The sequence below is a fragment of the Monodon monoceros genome, unplaced genomic scaffold, assembly GCF_005190385.1.
Source record: "Monodon monoceros isolate NGI ecotype Baffin Bay Population unplaced genomic scaffold, NGI_Narwhal_1 Super_Scaffold_12, whole genome shotgun sequence".
Lineage (NCBI taxonomy): Eukaryota > Metazoa > Chordata > Mammalia > Artiodactyla > Monodontidae > Monodon > Monodon monoceros.
Genome location: NW_021703768.1, coordinates 164,905,991 through 164,926,349, shown reverse-complemented (window position 1 = coordinate 164,926,349; position 20,359 = coordinate 164,905,991). Strand labels below are relative to the sequence as shown.

Sequence of the window (20,359 nt, the reverse complement as noted above, 5' to 3'; positions counted from 1 at the left end):
AGTCCACAAATAGAACATTCTTCTCTGGGAGAACAGAACACTGTGCCAATAAGTGAGAGGAGGGGAAGAAAATCAAGAATAGAGAAAGAAAGAAAGAAAAAAAACCCCCAGCACTTAAAAAGTACTTATTTGTGCTAGACACTCCTCTAAGCATATTACCTACATTGGCTTATTTACTCGTTTAATTCCCATGATGTCCCTATGTTATTGTCATGCACTGAGGAAACAGGCCCAGAAAGACAAAATTACCAGCATGAGGTCACAGAGCTAGACAGTGGTGGACATGGGATTTGAACCAGGTGGCCAGGACCCAGAGCCTGTGGACTTAATCTCTGTGCTGGGGAAGGCTTCTGGTGGCTCATCAGCTCTATGGCATCTGCAGAATGTGGGGTGGGGGGGTGGGGGCCCAAGTGTGGCTTTAAAAGCTCACCTTTAAAAGCACTTTCAGTGCTACTGCTGCCCTGCAGAAAGGCTAAAATGAGAACGACTGACACTGGTGCTGTGAATCTGTGGAGGAACTGGAACTGTCGCATGCTGCCAATGGGAGGGTAACATGGTGTATGAGTTTCTTGTGGCTGCTGTAATAAAGAACCACCAAGTGGGTGGCTTAAAACAACAGAAATTTATTGGTTCACAGTTCTGGAGGCTAGAAATCCAAGATCAGGGTAGCAGCAGTGTTGGTTCCTTCCGGAGGCTCTGAGGGAGAATATGCCTCTCCCCTGGTATCTGGGGGTTTGCTGACAATCTTTGGTGGTTCTTTGGCTTGTAGATGCATCACCCTAATTTCTGCCTTCATCAACACATGACTTTCTTCCTGAGTGCATGTCTTTCTCTGTGTCCAAATTTCCCCTTTCTATAGGGACACCAGTCATATTGGATTAGGGCCCATCCTAATGACCTTATCTTAACTAATTACTCCTGCAATGATCCCATTTCCAAATAAAGTCACATTCTGAGGTACTAGGAGTTAGGGCTTCAACCTGTGCATTTTGGAAGGGATACAATTCAATCTATAATACATGGTACAACCACTTTGAAAAATGGGTTGGGAATTTCTACTAAAATTAAATCATGCACCTTCACTATGTCATGAGCATTACATTCCGGGGATGTTATCCAACAGAAATGTGAACCTGTGTATGCCAAAGACACATGCAAGAATGTTCATAGTGGTGATCTTCATAACAGTTCCAAACTGGAAACAAACTGAACCCTTCTCAACAGGAGTGAAGATAAATGGAATACTGTGCAATGAACGACTGCCATCCACCACATGAAACTTTACAGACTTGGCATCAAGCAAAAGAAGCCAGACAGAAAAGAGCATATATGTAAGATTCCATTCATGCAAAATACAAAAAACAGGCAAATGAGTTGATGATGTTTCAGGTCCAGATGGAGTATCCTTTGGGGAGGGTAGTGACTCTGGAGGGAACACGAGGGGGACCTTCTGGGGCTGAGAAGGTTCTGTTTCCTAATCGATCTGGGTGCTGGTTACACATGTGTGTTCAGTTTGTAAAAATTCATCAAATGTGATCTGTGAAGTGTCCTATATGTGTATTTTACTTGAACCAAGAAAAAGTTTTTCGTTTTTTTTTTAAAGAAAGTCAACTTTACCTTAAAAAGCAAGGAAATTCTGACACATGCTACAACATGTATGAACCTTGAGGACATTATGCTACATGAAATAAGCCAGACACAAAAGGACAAAAACCTGTATGATTCCACTTATATGAGGTTCCCAGAGTTGTCAAGTTCACAGAGACAGAAAGTAGAATGGTGGGCAGGGGCTGGGGGAGGGGGACGGAGGGTTAGTGTTTAACGGGGACAGAGTTACAGTTTTGCAAGATGAAAAAGTTCTGGAGATGGATGGTGGTGACAGTTGCACAACAAAGTGAATGCACTTAATGCCAATGAACTGGACAGCTAAAAATGGTTTAGATGGTAAATGTTAGGTTATGTTTATTTTACCACAATAATTAAAAAAAAAAGAAAACAAACCAACCAAAAAAGCCAACTTCCATGATGGACACAGACAGGTTCAGGGGACAATGAATATGCCAGTCCCCTGCTCACACCCTTGTTCTAACAGAGTTCCAATGCTTTGCTTCTTGGAGGTTCTGGAAGAAAGAAAAGGGTCAGCAGAACAGGGGTGGACAGAAGGCAGGACTGGCTTTGTGCTTTCCCCTCTGATGATGCTGCTGTGGCTGAGGCCTTTTCGTTACCATTTCTTAGGGCTAACTAGGGCCCAGGGAGGGAAAGCCTGCACCGGCCAACAGAAGAAAAAAGTCTGGCTATCTCAGGAAGCAGGTTTGGGATGGAGACGGAGCAGTGGGTGGGTGGGGAAAGAGGGGCAGGACTGAACGGGGAGAAATGGCTGAGGCCCTTGGTACCAAGGCAGCCCCTCCACCCCAGGATCTGCCCACACCCCAGCTCCCTGATATGCTTAGAACCACCTGGCCCCATGATGCTGCCCGGCATAAAAGATACTCACAGTGCCAGGTCCTCAGCCTACTTGAGCTCATTTAATCCTCTCACAAAAGGTGGTATGTAATCCTCCCCATCTTCCCGGGTGAGGAAACTAAGGCACATAGAGGTAAAGTCCCATGCCCAAGGTCCCTGTCGTGGGCTGCATTGTATCCCCCCTAAAAGATATGTTGAGGGACTTCGCTGGAGGTCCAGTGGTTAAGACTCCATGCTCTCAATGCAGGGGGCACAGATTCAATCCCTGGTCAGGGAACTATGATCCCACATGCTGCATGGCACGCCCCACCTCCCCCAAAAAAGATATGTTGAAATCCTAACCTCCAGTACCTTTCAATGTGACCCTATTTGGAAACAGGGTCTTTGCAGCTGCCATCAAGTTAAGAAGAAGTCACGATCGTGGGCCCTAGTCCACTGTGACTGGTGTCCTTTTAAGAAGAAGAAATAACAGGTGAAGACAGGGACACACAGGGGAGAGGACAGCCATGTGACAATGGAGGCAGAGATTGGAGGGACACAGCTGCAAGTCAAGGAGTGCTGAGGGCTGACAGTCACCACCAGAAGTCAGGAAGAGGCAAGAAGGAATTCTACCCAGAGTCTCAGAGGGAGTATAACCCTGCTGACACCTTGATTTGGGACTCTGACCTCTAGAACTGTGAGAGAATACATTTTTGTTGTTTTAAGCCATCCAGTTGTGGTACTTGGTGATGTCAGCCACAGACAAAGAACACAGTAACTGAGCTACTAAATGGCAGAGGTGCCACCTCCCGACCCCATCACTTCCAGGCCGTGCTCTCCTGTCATTCTCCCCCTGGATCACTCCTCAAACGCACCAAGCACAGTCCCACCTCAGGGCCTTTGCACCTATTGCTTCCTCTGCCTGGAATGCTCTTCCCCCAATTTCCTACATGGCTCCCTCACCTCCTTCAGATCTCTGCTCAAAGGCCACTTTCTCGGGCAGGGTTTCCCTGATGGCCTTTTACAGTTGCACCTTCATTTCTAATCTCATTTCCTGCTCTATTTTTCCCTTAGTGCATCTCCTCCTCTATACTTATTTCTCCTGCTCATTATCTGTCTCCCCATTGTCAATTCCATACGAAGCAGGGATATTGTGCTTTTTTCCCACTGCTATATTCCCTATCATAATGCCAGGCATGCATGCAGTGTCCAATAAATGTTTGTTGAATGACTGAACGAGAGGTGGCTCCCCACACAGCCCACATCCTCCACCCCAAGCTGTGCTCCCTTCTCCCTCCTCTCTCCTTCTTCCTCCCTTGTCTTGATTTTCCCTCCCTGGGGACTGCGGTTCTGCTGCCTGATTTTAGAGATGCTTGTTCTCTTTCCAATCTAGCCCAAATGACTCAGTTCCATGCTGTGGATCCAACAACTCACAGAGAAGAAGCTGGCAGAGGGTTGGGTGCAGTTTTTGATCAGTAGGTGGGCTTCCTGGGGTTTGCTCACGAGAAAAATGAGAAATATATTTCCCAAGCCGAAAGACTGGAGCTTCCTTGGCCGTTCTGTGATAGCACAGAATGTGGGGGACATCAACCTCCCATCCCAGGTCTTACATCCTTTGGCAGTTCAGGTTAAGCGTGGGTGTGCTCATGCGTCTGGATGTGGGGAGGAGGGAAATTGCTTGCTTGTCAAAGTCATTAACACCAGAAAGATACACTTGCAAGATCGCCTTGTCTTTCTTCCCAAGGCTCAAAGAGTTCCACTGCCTGCAACGCTATTCTTCATTAGCGCTGTCACTAAATATTTCCTGAGATATGGCAAGATGGCCCGTCCCTGTCTCCCTGTGGTTGGCTGAGGGTCATATGATGAGTGCTGGCCAATGAGGAGTGAGTGGAAATACCTAAGTCACCTTTGGACCAGAGCACTGAACTGCCAGTGTGGGACCCTCCAGGGCTTTCTTTCCTTTTGGAATACCAACTGGTAATGTTCTAGGTGCTGGTTGCTCCATTAGCTAGGTCCCAAGTGACTCTGCTGAGTATAGCTCCCTTCTTCCTCACTGCCAACCTGCACTGGACATGTAGCATGAACCAGAAAAGACATTTGTTGTTAAAATCACAGTGACGTTGGAGAATGTTTGTTACCGCAGCATAACCTAGATTTCCTGATTGATACACCCAGATATTTCCTTGGTTCACTCCTTTATCTCCTTTAGATTTCTCTCAAATATCACTTTCTCATTGACTTTTATATGGCTCTCAGGAGGCAGATGGGGGAAAAGAATGTTTCCTGTATATCTGACAGAGAAATTAAGGTTCAAGATTACAATGAGCTGGTTGTCCTCTGAGCCTCTGTTTGGAGACAGTTTCTCCTACATCTTGACTTGGTTGATTCCCTCTCATCACTCAGCCTTTCATTCTACTGTGCCCCCTCTCGGAGAAACCTTCCAGCCAAAAGGGCTTGCCCCTCCTCACAGCACAGACAGAACTCTCATTCACTTCCAAGCAGGTTTTGCTTTCTGAATCACTTTGTCAATATATGCATTTGCATTTGAAGTCCCTGTAGGCGGATTGTTTAAATAATAACAATGACAGGGAAATGCATTTATCCCAAGTCCCAATGATCAGGCTGTTTCCCTGGGAAACGAAGAGGCAGGTGGGACAACAACGGTCACTTTAGTAGAGCCCGTTTGAGCTGACAACCAACACCCCTTGATTCCCAGAATCTCCAGTGGATGGGGAAACTGAGGCCGAGGGAGATGATTTGCCTGGCTCACACAGGGTGCGGATGGCACAGCTGGGGCTAGACCCATCATTCTGGCTTGTATCCCTCAGATTTTTTTTTCTACCTCACTCCTTCACTGCACTTACATAGTACTTTCTGTTTATCACAATTGGCCCATGAGAGCCTTAAAGGAGAGGAAAAATACTGATTCACCCCCACACTGTTGGTACCTAGCATGATGCCTGGCGCTTAGCAAGCATTCGATACTCATCAAACAAATGGCTGAGTCTCAATAAAATCCTTAAGTGCCTTCTGTTTTATGGCTTATTTTCCTCTAATTTTTTTGAGCATGTTTCAGTCAGAAAAAGTATAGAAGATGTAAAAAAGCAACAAACCTCAGTTCAAGAGAACACCCAACTCCCCAGCATAGGGGATAAAAACGGGGTGGATTTGACTGTGAAACAGCCAAAGCCCCACAGTGGCCATGAGGGAGGTCATATGTCTGTCCCAGTTTGTCCCAGTTATTAAATCATGCAACGCCTGTTAATTATTTTTTGAGTTCTCCTTTCCCCATTCACTCTCAAAATTATCCTGGTTTGGGCAGCGAATTATATGGTCTTTCTGCCTCTGAGGTCTCCTGTCACCTCCCCTGGCCTCTTCAGCTCCCTTGTTCACCCTCACTCCCTCACTTCCAGCCACATGGGCTCCTCACAAATGCCAGAACCACTCCTGCCTTAGGACCTTTGCACTGGCTGTCCTATCCACCTGGGTCTCTCTTGCCTGACATACCTACATGGCTCTCCCTCACCTCTTTCAGGTCTTATTAGAAGAACGTCAACCTCTCACCTTGAGGATCCACAGCCCCTCTACTGCTTTATTTTTCACCTGAGCTTTCATCACCCTCTTACACAGGAGTTGACAAACCACCACCCACGCATGCCACCTGTTTTTGTAAATTAAGGTTTGTCGGCACACAGCCATGCCCATTCATTATGTATATTCCCTGTGGATGCTTTTGTGCCACGAAAGCAGATTGAGTAGTTGTGACAGAGACTGCATGGCCCACAAAGCCTAAAATATTTAAGATTCTGCCATATATATAAAATTTTCTTAATTATCTTGTTGGCTGCCTGCTTCTCCCACCAAAATGTCAACTCCCCCCAAACAGGGATTTTTTGTCTCTTCCATTTGCTGCATATCCTTCGTGCCTAGAACGTTGCCTTCATGCAGTACACATTCAATGAATGTTAGTTGAATGAATGTGTGATCTAAACTCCCCCAGATCTGATGCTTTGATGTTGGCCAAAATAAACATCTATGAATTATACAAGGGCTTAGGTCAAAGATCAGTTTCAACCATTAGTGACCATTTGTCAAGGGACTTGCATTTATAATCATCAACTAAGCACAGTTTTACCATTTTCTTAACTGCCATTAAGTGAGGAATAGAAATAGAGAGTAAGAGAAACACACAGAGAAAAGCACAGAGAGGTGGGGGAGAGAGAGGAATAAAGAGGCGAAGAAAGGAAAGGAGGAGAGAGAAAGAGAGAGAGACAGGAAGAAACAGAGAGAGACAGAGAGACTAAGAATTAAGAGAGGCAAAGACAGAGAGGGGAAAAAAACAGAGAAGGTGAGAATCATAGAGAGAGGGAGGGAGTGTAACAGTTACTGCTCAGTGCTGGGTTCAAATCCTGACTTCATTACCCTTGACTAGGGGATCTTGGCAGGTCACTGCATCCCTGTGAGCCTCAGTTTCCTCATCTGGAAGATGGACCTAAAAATATTTCCCCTCATGAGGTTGTTTTATGGATCAGTTGATGATACAAGGAAGATGTAGGGATGCAGCAGGCTCTCAGCGAATGGTGTACAGGTCCTGCCAGGGCCCCAGACTCTTCCTCTCCCCACCCTGGTAGCAACTAAGAGAGGGCAAGTCCCATCGCCCACACTGCACCCCCAGGCTGTTTTAGCTTATTCAGTGAGAAGCATGTTGGGTATGTCCTCTGTGTGGGGTAGAGGTGATTTCTGATTTTTTTTTTTGTTTTTGAGTCACGTATGCACATATGGTGAGGGGGTCCTTGTGAAATAAGGCTGCCTGTTGCTCAAGCAACACACAGAGCCACCAACTTTTGTCTCCAGCAAATGGCTCCAGTGCAGCCCTCCTGGGCTTCCCCATGCCGCCCCCTTGAGCTCAGAGAGCCAGTCCTCCATCCTGTTTGCCATGGGAGGTAGCAAATAGCAGATTCTGAGGGAACTGGTGTTGAGTCAGAGCTGGATTCCAACCTTGACTCCCTGTGTGTGGCCTTGGCCCTCAGTTTCCTCATCTGTAAAATGGGACTATTTAAGGTTCTACCTTAGAAGGTTACCATCAAGGAGTCACAGGCTGGTGCACAGAGAAACACCCAGAGTAGTGCAGTACAGAGGAAATAGCTGATAGCCCATTAGGATTCCAGAAGGCTGCCCAGATCCAATGTGGGCCCCAGGAAGGTCCAGGAATGGGCACAGGAGCCCTCTGGGTCCTTCAGAGGTCCAGGACAAGGGTAGAGCTCGGCTATGTTGACTGAGGTTCATTTTATGGCAGTTAGACATGACTCGGACCACACTTCTGGCAGAGAATTTCAATATACTTGCCTTTGTGGTCTTTGGGCTTGGATAAGCACTCATCCCACTACAAAATCATAATGTGGGCAGGTCCACCATGCCCAGGGATGCCTCAATGCCCCATCTTCAAGGATCCCTGGTCTTCTAGAGCAGAGTTTCTCCACAGTGGCACTCTTGACATTTTGGATTGGGTAACTTGTGGTGGGGGCTGAGCCAGACACAGACAGCGAGAATTTCAGTTACTTGCTAACCTCCTCGGAGGGTTTTCCTAGCCAAGCAACCACAGAAATCACTGCGAGATTCCCTCAGGCTCAACTGGGGTGGGAATCCTTGGGGAGTCTGTGAATTTGCATGGGAAAAAGTTAATCCTTCACTTCCCCTAATTTCCACCAGAAAGTGGGGCATTTTCTTCCATTACGAGGGGAGGCAGCAAACTGCAACAGTGTGGGCAGAACCGGTGATGCCCCTCACCCACAGAAATCACATGTAGTTCACAGATATCCCACAAAATCTTTTAGCTTCAACACTCCCATGAAATTATGGGGGCCATCTGACTCATTGCCAGGTCCTGTTGGCAATGTGTTATAAACACTAAAACGACGTCACCAATCTGTTTTAAACAATATTTTTATAACAATTTCAGTACATTTGTCTTCCTTCACCATCTCCAGTCTTTTAATTTATTAGACTTTAAAAATCATTACACTGACAAAGGGGTCTGTGGCTCAACAAGGTTTAAAATTCTTTCAGGTGGATTCTCTTTGCTTCCAATCTTCCATCTTTCTGACCCAGACTTAGTGAGAGTTTTAAGAAGTTCCTCCTTTGAAAATTAACTGCCCTCCTTCCCGCCTGCCCTTCCTCTCTCCCTCCCTCCTTTTCCCTCTCTCAACCCCCCACCTCTCTCCCCCTCTCCACCAATATCTATTTCTCTGGGTTCAGCTCAGAGCACAGGGAAGAGGAATGCAGAGCTTGCAGGCTGGTACTGCCATTTCCTGTCTGGCCACCTCCGGCAACTTTCTCAACCAGAGTCTTATTTGTAAAATGGGTGACAGTAATCTCTCCTTCACCAGTTATTTATAGACTTTATTTGGGTTTGACCCCTTTTCAGGATCCCATGCAGGATCCACCATTTCATTTAGTCCTCACGCCTCCTTAGGCTCCTCTGGTCTGGGTCAGTTTCTCAGTCTTTCCTTGTTTGTCACGACCTTGACTGTCTTGAAGAGAACTGCTCAGGTATCCTGCAGAATGCCCTCCAATCTGGGTTTGTCTGATGTTTTGCCTATGATTATGGGGTTATGAGTCTTTGAGAAGAAAACCCCGGAGGTGAGGTTCCCTCCTCATCATATTAAATCAAAGATCCTATGATCACACATCCACTGGGATGTCAAAATTTGTCACTTGGTTAAGGTGGTGTCTTCTAGGTTTCTCCACTGTGAAATGATATATGTCCTTTCCTTATGCTATTCCTTAGAAGTGAGTCACTAAGTCCAGCCTATCCTCAAACTGGGGGTGGGGGAAAGATTAAACTCCATTCTTGGAGGGGGACTGTCTATATATATTAAATGGAATTCTTTTGTAGGGAAGATTTGTCTCTTCTTCACTTATTTTGCTTATTTAATAATAAAGCAATAAAATGACCATTTATTATTGTTATGACAATCAATAAGTAATTTATATATTTTGACATGGACTCTCTCTGGACAGGTAATATAAGATAAAAACACCCGGCATACAATGGGCAGCCAGAAAATGCTCTTTTTCCTGTCCTTCCTCCCCATCTCCTGGTCTATGAGTAACCAAAAATCTTTTTCCTCCTAAACTCTTAGCAAGACAAGTTTAAATGCACTCCCTGATTATAAAAGTAAATTATGAAACTACTATACATAAAATAGATAAGCAACAAGGATTTACTGTATAGCACAGGGAATTGTATTCAATATTTTGTAATAACCTAAAATGGAATAAAATCTGCAAAAAAATAACTGGATTACTATGCTATACATCTGAAACTAATGCAATATTGTAAATCAACTATCCTTCAATTAAAAAAAAAGAGGATAAAAGTAAATTGTGCTCATTGTAGAAAATTTTGACAATATAGAAAAGTATCAAGAAGATAAAGATTCCCCAATCCCACTACCTAAAGGTCATCTTGGTACAGCGGACTCCAGCCTTTTTTCCTTATATTTTCAAAATTACACACTTGAGATTATAAGGTTCTACGGATTGAATTGTGTCCCTTCTCCAACCCAATTCATGTGCTGAAGCCCTAATCCCTGACGTAATGGCATTTGGAGATGGGGCTTTTGGGAGGTGATTAGGGTTACAGGAGGTCATGAGAGTGGGGCCCGCATGATGAGATTAGTGTCCTCGTAAAAGTCACTAATCCCAGAGAGCTTGCTCTCTCTCTCTCTGCCCTCACCATGTGAGGACACAGTGAGAAGGCAGCCGTCTGCAAGCCAGGAAGAGAGCCCTCACCAGAACCGGACCACGCTGACACCCTGATCTCAGACTTCCAGCCTCCAGAACTGTGAGAAAGTACATTTCTGCTGTCTAAGCTGCCCAGTCTATGGTGTTTTGTAATGTCAGCCAGAGGTGACTAAGACATAAGGCTTACCTCACCTTGATTCTTTTTTTAAAATCAGTTCCCCCCCCACTTGTCATTATATGGTGAGCATTTCCCCGCATCCTTAAATATTCTCCCAACAGATGATTTTTAATGACATGATACTCCATCATATGGAGGGACCATACGGTATTTAACCAGTTGCTTCCAGTTTTGTTCTATTTTTACAAATAACGTTGGGGTGCACATCCCAATATAAATCTTCGACAGGGGTGCTGATTAGTTAAGGTTAGGCTTTTTCTAAAAGGCACTTTAACCAGGAAGCCAAGTGGGAAAGAAAAGAGACAAACTGAAAAGGGAAAAACCTGGACGGGGCCCCAGCACACCGTGTAGGCGAGCTGCTGTTCCCTTTGCCAAGAATGTTCTCCCCCCAAACATCTGCCTGGCTCTCTCCATCTCTGTGGAAATGTCACCTCCTCTGAGGAGCCTTCCCTCATTGCCTGCCCCAAACTAGCCCCCACACCCCAACACCTGTCCTTTTATCCTGCTGTTGTCCTCATAGGATGACACAGGTCATGTCACCACGTCCCACATTATGTATTTGCTTAACATCTATCTTCCACTCTCTGAGTAGTTTATTATTTATAATGTTTATTGGTCACATCTGTCTCCCCTACAAGGATGGGGACTTTTGTCTGTCTTCTTCATTGTGTTGTCCCTGATCACCTGATCATTTCCCGGCACACAGTAGGCACTCAATAAGTAATTATGGAATAAACAAATGGATTTCAATGATACCGAGAAAAGAAATGAGATGTTGGGATCATAAAGCACTGCCCACCCAGCTGGATGACATCCATCTGGCATCTGTGCCTGTGGATTCTAAGATGCTTGGATCAGGTGCTTCTGGACTCTTCCCATGGATCTCACCTGATAGCGGATGGTGAGGTCATGCTCACGGGCTTGGCTCTAGCACAAGCATAAAGGACAGATAGTCCAGACACTGTGCCTGCCTGTGGCTGGATGGAGCTAAGGGAGTCCTAGGGCAGGCCTGGCAATGGCAGAGCACAAGGGCAGGACCCAAATGAGTCTGGAAAAGCAATAGCTCTGTCCTTGTCAGCAGAAACTCAAAGATGCCACTTAGCCCCTGCCCTTAGCAATGAGTTGTCCTAGTGGTTGTGTTTCAGGGTGGGGGGGAGGTTGTCTTAATTTAGGAAGCCCCAGACAAGGGTTCAGGTGCAAGCACTTCATTTGGGAGATGTTATGAATTGAATTATGTCCCCACCACCCCTGCCCCACCAAGATCTGTTGAAGTCCTAACTTCCAGGACCTCAGAATGTGACCTTATTTAGAAATGGGGTTGCTGCAGATGTAGTTAGTTAAGATGACGTTGTACTGGAGTAGGGTGGGCCCTAAGCCAATACGACCAGTGTCCTTATAAGAATATGGCCATGTGAAGATGGGGTATTCGAGTGGACAACAGATAATCTATAAGCCAAAGAATGCCAAGCATTGCTGGCAGCCACCAGAAGCTGGAAGAGACAAGGAAGTATTCTCCCCGAGAGCCTTTGGAGGGAGCCTGGCCCTGCTGACACCTTCTGGCCTCCATACTGTGAGGTAATAAATGTCTGTTGTTTTAAGCCACCCGGTTTGTGGTAATTTATCACTGCTCTAGGCTCGCATCAGGCTCAAATTCCTGTTCCCTGGGTTTCCACCCAAAGCATGCCTGTGGGATGTAAGTGCATGGAAAATTCTAGAAGGCTACTCTGAGTTAGTGGCAGTTACCAGGGGGGTGAGAGTGGCAAATAAAGTGGGACCCAGTGGCTCACTCCACTTCTTCAGGCGCTGCTGGAGTTTTCACACTGAAAAATTCATTTACATTTTTAAAAGGAGTGCCCTTTGGGGTGGAAAATTTGGCCTACAAATTTGGACCATGCACTGTTCTAAATCTTCACATATATTCACCTCCCTCAGTCCTTGTGCCCTGTGAGGTAGGACTCTGCTTCTCCTCATTTTGCACACATGGAAATGGAGGCACAGAGAGCCCAAGTGACTTGTCCAAGGTTGCACAGCAAGGAAGTGGTGGAGTCGGGAGGGGAACCCAAGCAGCCTGATGCCTGACTCTGTTCTCTCAACTGTTTCCCCCGAGTTTGCTTCCCCCAAGGTGATTCAGCTCTAAGCTTCCAGGGCAAATATCCCCTAAGATGATGGTGCTTACAACTACAGAACCCTCTGGAAATTCGTGTCCCTGCTCACACTTCCTCATCCACCACTGAGCTCATCTCCATTGTCTTCCTATGAACCTCGGACCCTTTTTCTGGATGTCCAACCCCATGATATAACCTGTTTCCATGTTCAGACTTTACTTAGCTCCTGTTCTCCACCCCCACTCTCTGCCTAAGTTTCCTTACCTTCCTGTCTCCCAGTTCTGTTTCACTCCCAGGAGGGTTCATTTCCCTCTGAAGCCTCCTCTTGCAACAGCCTTGTAAAGAAAAAAGAACCTAGGGACTTCCCTGGTGGTGCAGTGGTTAAGAATCTGCCTGCCAATGCAGGGGACACGGGTTTGAGCCCTGGTCCGGGAAGATCCCACATGCTGCGGAACAACTAAGCCTGTGCGCCACAACTACTGAGCCTGTGCTCTAGAGCCCGTGAGCCACAACTACTGAAGCCCGCATGCCTAGAGCCCATGCTCTGCAATGTGGGAAGACACCGCAATGAGAAGCCCACGCACCGCAACGAAGAGTAGCTCCAGCTCGCCACAACTAGAGAAAGCCCGCGCATAGCAACGAAGACCCAATGCAGCCAAAAATAAATAAATAAATAGAAAAAAAAAAGAAAAGAAAAGAAAAAAACCTAGAGCTCAAGCAAGCTTTGGCCAATTGGGTGTAGCCTTTAGCCCAAGCTCTTTGCAGGTCAGGGCCAAGAAAGAGCCTGAGCATCTCAAATCTGCTGTCTGTTCCTAGAGATGCTATGCAGGATGGAAGGTGGGGGGCAGGTAGGAGTGTACATCTTTTCTGACCTGAACTTAACATTTTCAAGACCTAGGACAAGAGTACCAACCGAGGCCCATATATATGTGTAAATATTTAAAAGCTCCTAAATAAAATGTGCTGTACGTGTCTCCTTTACAAACACACCTTCATAAGCACTTGGAAGGTCAGTCTGGAATTTAGAATCTGGATGTCTGCACTGGATAATGGCGTGGGGACAGGCTTCCCTGCCCCTTGACCATGGCCTGCCACCTGGAGGCAGGGGAGGGGGTGCTCCACACACACATGCATGGACACACCACCTTGCATGTCCAAACTCCAGCCACATCTGTGCCAACAGCCACCCCAAGGACACCCTTGGCCCTCAGGGGATACAAGTGGGCAGTGTAGTCAGAGAACAGACCCATGGAAGAATCTCATTCAAGTCCATGGAATCTGGGCTTGGGGGGGGAATTCTAGGATCTAAGATGACTCAAAATGTGATCTAGAAAGTGGAGTGGTGGTGGCACTAGCGCCTGGTAGACATTTCCTGTCAGCCCCATAGGGAGGGGCATGGCTGGAGGAGGGCCAGTGAGGGCTCCAGTGCAGAGCCCCTTTGCATAGGTGCTCAAGGACACTTCTCTATCTCTCATCTATGTTGGTTTTTAACTTACACAACCTTTACATATTCAAAAATCTAAAATTATATTTGAAAACTTGTGCAATTAAAAATTATTCAGCATCTGTACGCCCTCTAGATCTCCATCTCCCGAGGGCCCTTCTCTACTTAGAGTTCTGAGGACAACACTCCCATATCCTCAAAGGACTGAGCCTTAGGCCGGCTCTCCTGGGGGGCCGTGTTGAGTTGTCCTTCGGCTGCCTCCCCGGCTCAGGTTCCCTCCACTGCAGCCTCAGGAGTTGGCTGGTCCTGGCTCTCCACGACCCCTTGTCACTTACGTTGTAGAGGAGGTCAGTCCACCCTTCCATGGTGATGCACTGGAAAACAGTCAGCACTGCAAATAGGATGTTGTCGAACTGAGTGATCCCATTGTTGGGCCCTTCCCAGTAGGGCTGACATTTGGTCCCATTGGGGCAGGTGCGGGCAGGTTCCTCTGTCCCACACGGAGCTGGAGACTCACCCTGAATGTCATCTATGAAAGGGAAGGGGAGAAAAATCAGGGGAAAGGGCCAGCAAAACCAGCTCTGAGAAACAGGAGCCAGCGAAGATTCAATGCTGTTGAAGAAAAATGGCTATTGAGATGAATTTATCAGTCTTTTTCCAAAAAGCAAAGTGTTTGGCTTTGTTGACCTATTCATTGTTTTTCATTTCATTAATTTCTTCTCTAAGCGTTGTTCCTTTTTTGTTCTTTTCCTCAACTTTTGGGATGAATTAATGTTCCTTAAGGCTATAAACTACTCTTTAGATGCAGCTTTAACTGCATCTCACAAATTCTGTCATGCATTAGTATCATTATCGTTCAAGTAAAATATTTAGCAATTTCTGTTATTATTTCTTCTTTGACTCATGGATAACCAGGAAGCACTAAAAATTTGTCATATATCTACAAAAATAGAATAATATAATGAATTCCCCTGTACCTATCATCAATTTCAACATTTATCAACTCAGGGCTAATCTTGTTTCATCCACATCCCCTCCCCATACTAAAATATTTTACCTTGCCACTAAAATATTCTTAAAGCAAATCTCAGACATCCTACCATTGCATCCACAAATAACAAGCATGTCTCCTAATTTCCAAAAACTTTGATTTCCAGCTTAATTGCGCTGTGGTCAGAGGATATGTTTTGTATTATTCTTCCCTTTGAAATCTGTTGACATGCACTTTAAGGTCCCCAATACAGTCAGTTTTGGTAACTGTGCTGTGTGCATTTTGAGGTGGTTGGGGGCAGTGTTCTCCAGACTTCCATTAGGACAAATTTGTCAATTGTGTTGTGTTATTCTTCTGTAGCCTGACTAATTTTATTTTCTTGAGATGTATTGGGCTCAGGGAGCTGTTCTGGGGGTGAGGGAGGCCAGTACACACAGTACTCACCCTTAGGCACAGTAGCTAAGCTTTCTCCCCAAATAGCAGGAGGAAGATTGTGAAAATGCCACAAGGAAAGAGACACATGTCAATGGATGTCCCTTTTGCTGGAAACCAAAAACAGCTTCCTGGAAAAGTTGGGCTGGGCCATAAAGGTCGGGTCTGAATTCTAAGGTGTTGATGGGGAGACCGAGGAGAGACATCTTCATGAGAACACGGAGTTAGGGGAGCACAGAATATCCCAGGCTTTTCCCCATTGGACCAGAGCCGCGGATATGAGGGGATTCTATCCAGTGAATGATACTTTTGAAGGTTTTCAGAGAGTGACACTGTCCGACAAAAAATCAAACAGCTGAGTGTGTAAACTCAAGCTCCCACTAAACAAAAATATATCTCAATGTGATATATTTATATATAGGCTATATATAGCCTACATACGGGCTTTGCAGCCCATTCTTAACCTCCATTTAGTAAGCAACAGAGTGAAATAAACCAACATAGAATGCATGAATCTTATTGGCCTTTGAAACTCCGGTTAAATAGAAACTCTAGGTCATGCAAAATGACATTTACCACCTCAGAAGGGACACCTACTACTCAAGAAGCGATGACACATCGGCCACTATTTTAAGTTGTGGGAAACCCCTTCCCCACTCAGGCCAGATTTGGTACAGGGGTTATTATTTAATGAATACAGATTGGAAGGCAAAATCTTTTAAACATAAGGCTCAGGGCAAGGGGGAAAATTCCATGGGCTCCTGTAATGAATGAGAACCATTGTTTGTTGGGAAGGTCACCTCTGTCTAAAACCTTCTCCATTTCCACCTTGTGTCCAAGTCTGGCTCAATACCTATCCACCAATGTGCACCCTCCCCCCCGCCACCCGCCCCTGGGTTAGCCTAGTGAACACTGGTCCCTTTCTTTCCTCAGGGCTACAATAGCTCCCGAATGTTCACATTTGGTGAGGAGACAAAAGCAGCATCAACGTGCATTGCTATGGACTCGTTGCAGACCAGGGGTCTTGTTTCCTCAAACTATTTTGGAAGCTCTTAGAAAGGAGGACGCTTCCACTTTTCCTTGGCATTTCTCTGGGTGTTTAGCGCGGTGCTGGGCACACAGGAACCGGGTTCCTGATGATAAGGAGAACCTGTCTGCAAGAGAAAACCTGTCTGTCTTTAGCAGCCTTGCCTAGTGGTGTTCTTGATTGCGACCCGCTCCCCCCAACCCCCCACCTGCCCCCTCATCACGAAACACTCTGAGGGCTGCTTCTAGAAAAGCAACCATCCAGAGAGTCTGAGGAATTTGATTATAAATATATTTTAAAATTAACCTGCTGCCTGGGTGTCTGTTTATATCTGTCTCTTACTCACATGCCTTATATTTTTAATTGCGAGCTTTTCAGTCATCCTCCCTAAATCAAGGCCTCCTACCCTCCGGTTGCCCCACCCACATCTGTCCCCTTAAAACCTCAATTCAGACTCAAGCCAGTCCTCTGTCCCCTTTGCTGGAGAGAGAGAGAGAGAAAAAACAACAACAACAGCAACAAGAAACCTAGGATCCAGGAATCCTGGTTTCTCTATCTCCGGCTGATTTTTCCGAGGGGCCCTGCCCTGTATCTCTCCCTCTAGCATTTCTGCCTGGGTGACGAGGCCAGGAGCAGAAATAGCTCTGCCTCAATTAACACCTTCTTCATCGGGGAAAGAAATAATTAGGACATCCCATATTGAGCAAACTTCACAAGCCCAGGAGAGAAGGAGACGGGAGGAGCAAGAAAAAGGAGGCAATAAAAGCATCTCAAATAAGCCTTCCTTACTGGGTTTTGCTGCCCTCTGGGAGGTCTGGGGAGAGGGCTCTGCTACCCAGGGGTCATCGGGAAGAGAAGGTGGATGGGAAACCACTCCAGGTCAGAATCTTCTACCTAATAAAACAGGCCTGAAATCTCTTTCCCTTCCCAACGGGCTCCCCTCTGGGCTTTAACTGTCTCAATTCACAGTTTCTTTGACGCACGACTAGCACTGTCATTCAGCCGGTCCACAGTGAGGCGGCCCGTGGTCCAAATATTGAAATACAGGCTTCCCTCCTATTTGATTTCATTTGGTTCTTGGTCAGAGAGCAAGTAGCTAGGTTTGGATAGCAGGGGATTTAATCAAAGATGTATCTGGAAGCTATTGGGTCCTTGAATGTGTGGATAGCATTGTACAACCACGTTGCCCCACTGCTGATTCAGAGATGAGCACCAGGGCTGTGCCTCCTGGCCCTCCTGGATTTTCTCCTGCACCCACCCTGCTTTCTTGATCCAGCAGCTAAGGGGTTGACACTGGCATAGTGCCGGGAGCGGATGAGCCAAGATCCTGCTTGCGCTCTGGTTCTGACTGGCTGGTGCCAAGACTCCCAGCGGGATGTCTTTATGGCACATTCAGAGGGAGACCAGGAGCCATCCTCGACTCTCTCCTCCAGGGTAAGAAGGCTTTAGAACTCAGCATGCATTAGGGTCTGGGGTCACTGCAAGGTAACTAGGCAGAGGCTGTGGGCACTGCACCTATATTCTGCTGTCATTTGCCCCTACATGCTCCCACCGAAAACACCTTTGATACGTGCTCCAGCCCAGTGTCAGGGCAGCCAGCAGTGCCAGGGCCTTAAAGCCCTCCCAGGGGGCAGTCCTTGCCAATTTCAGACAGAATTTGGTGGATAAGTAGCCAGCTCCCTCGCCCCACATGTGGGATGGCTCTGAGTGTGACGTACGTTGTTTCCCCGAGGTGCCCAATGGAACTGAGGTCTGGTTGCCCAAGACGGTAACCTACTTGATAACACCCCCTTTACTAGATGTTTTCCCTTCCCTGTCTCACTTCTCCACTCCTCTGATGGTGCTTCCTGGGATCACTTCCCAAATAAACCACTCACCCCGAGATAGCTTCTCGGGGACCCCAATGCAATGTCCCAGCAACAACTAAGATCTCGGGGACTGTTTCACCCCCTGCCTTGCCTGCAGTGCTTTCGGGAGGAGGTTCTCCCAGCTTCCAGGAGAAAGAAGCAAACCCCTGTAGATCCCTTGCAGGAGCTTATCCCTAAGGGAGAAAAGAAAGGGGACGAAGGTTGGGAAAAAAATATGCTGCTGCTCGGACCTACCTGTGCCCTCTTCAAAGCAGGTGGTATGAAATTTTCCCATATAAAATTCTAACCCTATGATTGCAAAAATAAGGATTGCAAAAAATAGGAGAAGGCCGATCTGCAGCAGGGGGATCATTGCCTTCATGATCGACTTCAGGACGACTTGTAAACCTGGGGAAACACACAGAGAGAGGCCCCACAGGCCCATGAGAAGGCACCCCCAAATCCCACCCCCAAGATGCCTCCTGAGGGAACCCAGAGCATGCAGGAGGCTGGGGACTGGGCGATAGTGAGGGAAGATAGATGGAAGACACAGAGGCTGATCGTTATAATAATAGGAACAATTTCTCCTAATATTTTAGAGCACTTTTTTTTTTTGGCTTTTTTTTTGGCCGCGCCGTGCGGCTTGTGGGATCTTAGTTCCCCAAGCAGGGACTGAACCCGGGACTGTGGCAGTGAAAGCTCGGAGTCCTAACCACTGGACCGCCAGGGAATTCCCCACTTTTTATCTTTAAAATATTTTTTAAAGTATTGGACATAGGCTGTCCCAGTTGATGACCTTTTGGGCAAGAAAGAGGTGGAAATTCATGGCTTTCTGAGCCCCGTTCTTGGGTGTCCGGTGGCTTTCACCCAGAGCGGGGTGACTTTTTCTAACTTCTTTCCACCAAGAGAGGGCGTCTTTTCCTAATTCATACAAAGGCGCCATATACGCTAGTCGCAGCTCTGCCTGGGAAAGCAGTCAATGTCCTAGTTTCAACCCTGAGAAACCAGACATTATTTCATTGGCTTTTAGCAACAACCCCATGAGGCAGGCTCACGTGTAAAATTATCCCCATTTTACAGAGGTGGGAAGCAAAGCTCAGCGGATGTCATGATTCACCTTAGGGCATGATAAATAACAGGGCCAGGATTTGAATCCAGGTCGGAATGATGTCAAATCCTCTGTTTGTAACCACTGTTCTGTATGTTTAGGAAAGTCCATGGTTAAAATGAGGATTCAAACATACAGCTTGGGTCTTGCTTCTTGATGAGAAGAACTTCCCATGGCCCACGATTAGCACCTCCTGATGGGTGGAGACCACAGGGGGACTATGCTACTCCAAGGGGTCCAAAATGTGAGGGTGATTGATGCACGTGGCAGAGTGGCTAAGGCTCTGGACACTGTCTGAAGTTGATGTCCAGGCCAGATCTCCTTTGCTGTTGGTGGACCCTCCCTCCAGCTGCTGTGGGCATTTGCTGCTAATGGCTCCCAGATGCTCCTCTTTTCATAGTATTGCCCTTGGTTATCAAAAGCTCCTCACCTGGGAGGCTATCGCTTCCCCACCTCCCACCCCCAATAACTGACCACAGGAGTACAAAAGACCGGCCTGTTGCCTCAAGTGAAACAACTCTGACGCTATTCACACTCCAGAGCTCCCTGCAGGATCCGGCTGAGACTGCATCCTTGTTCAGATTCTTCTGCTACCCCGTCCTGCTGCCCTCATTCTCTCTCTCCTGACAGCACTCCCCCAATAAAGCAAGTGCATCTGAACACCTATCTAAATCTGCTTCTAGGGAAGTTCCCATTCTGAACCTTGGTTTCTTCGTCTGTAAATGGGGATTAGAATAGCACCTCCCTCTCAGGATTAAATGAGAAGGTTCATACCTAGCAAAGTCCCTGACACATCATAGGTGGTCATTAAACAAAAATTCTTATTAGTATTAGCTTTGGGATGGCCCTTGATTTAATACGACGTAGGCACCCACTGGAATCTTGCAGACACTTGAGTAGAAGTGCCTTCTTTCTAACAAAAAGACCCTGCTGGTGGTTATGTGGAAAATCTTAACTCTTTAAATCTGGATGGCAATGAACCTGAATAACGAAGTTAATGAAACGTAAAATGGTGGTAATAACAGAACATAGTTCACAG

The 20,359-nt window shown here is 46.5% G+C and overlaps 1 protein-coding gene across 1 annotated transcript in view; it reads right to left on the bottom strand.

Moving 5' to 3' along the window:
• The window catches only part of CACNA1A (calcium voltage-gated channel subunit alpha1 A), a 316,609-nt gene that overhangs the window by 104,432 nt on the left and 191,818 nt on the right, over positions 1-20,359 (bottom strand). Inside the window, exons 6-7 of the mRNA XM_029216768.1 lie at positions 18,468-18,620; positions 14,251-14,444 (exon numbers count right to left, since the gene is read on the bottom strand). Coding sequence (XP_029072601.1) covers positions 14,251-14,444; positions 18,468-18,620 — 347 coding nt within the window. The remainder of the gene's footprint in view (positions 1-14,250; positions 14,445-18,467; positions 18,621-20,359) is intronic.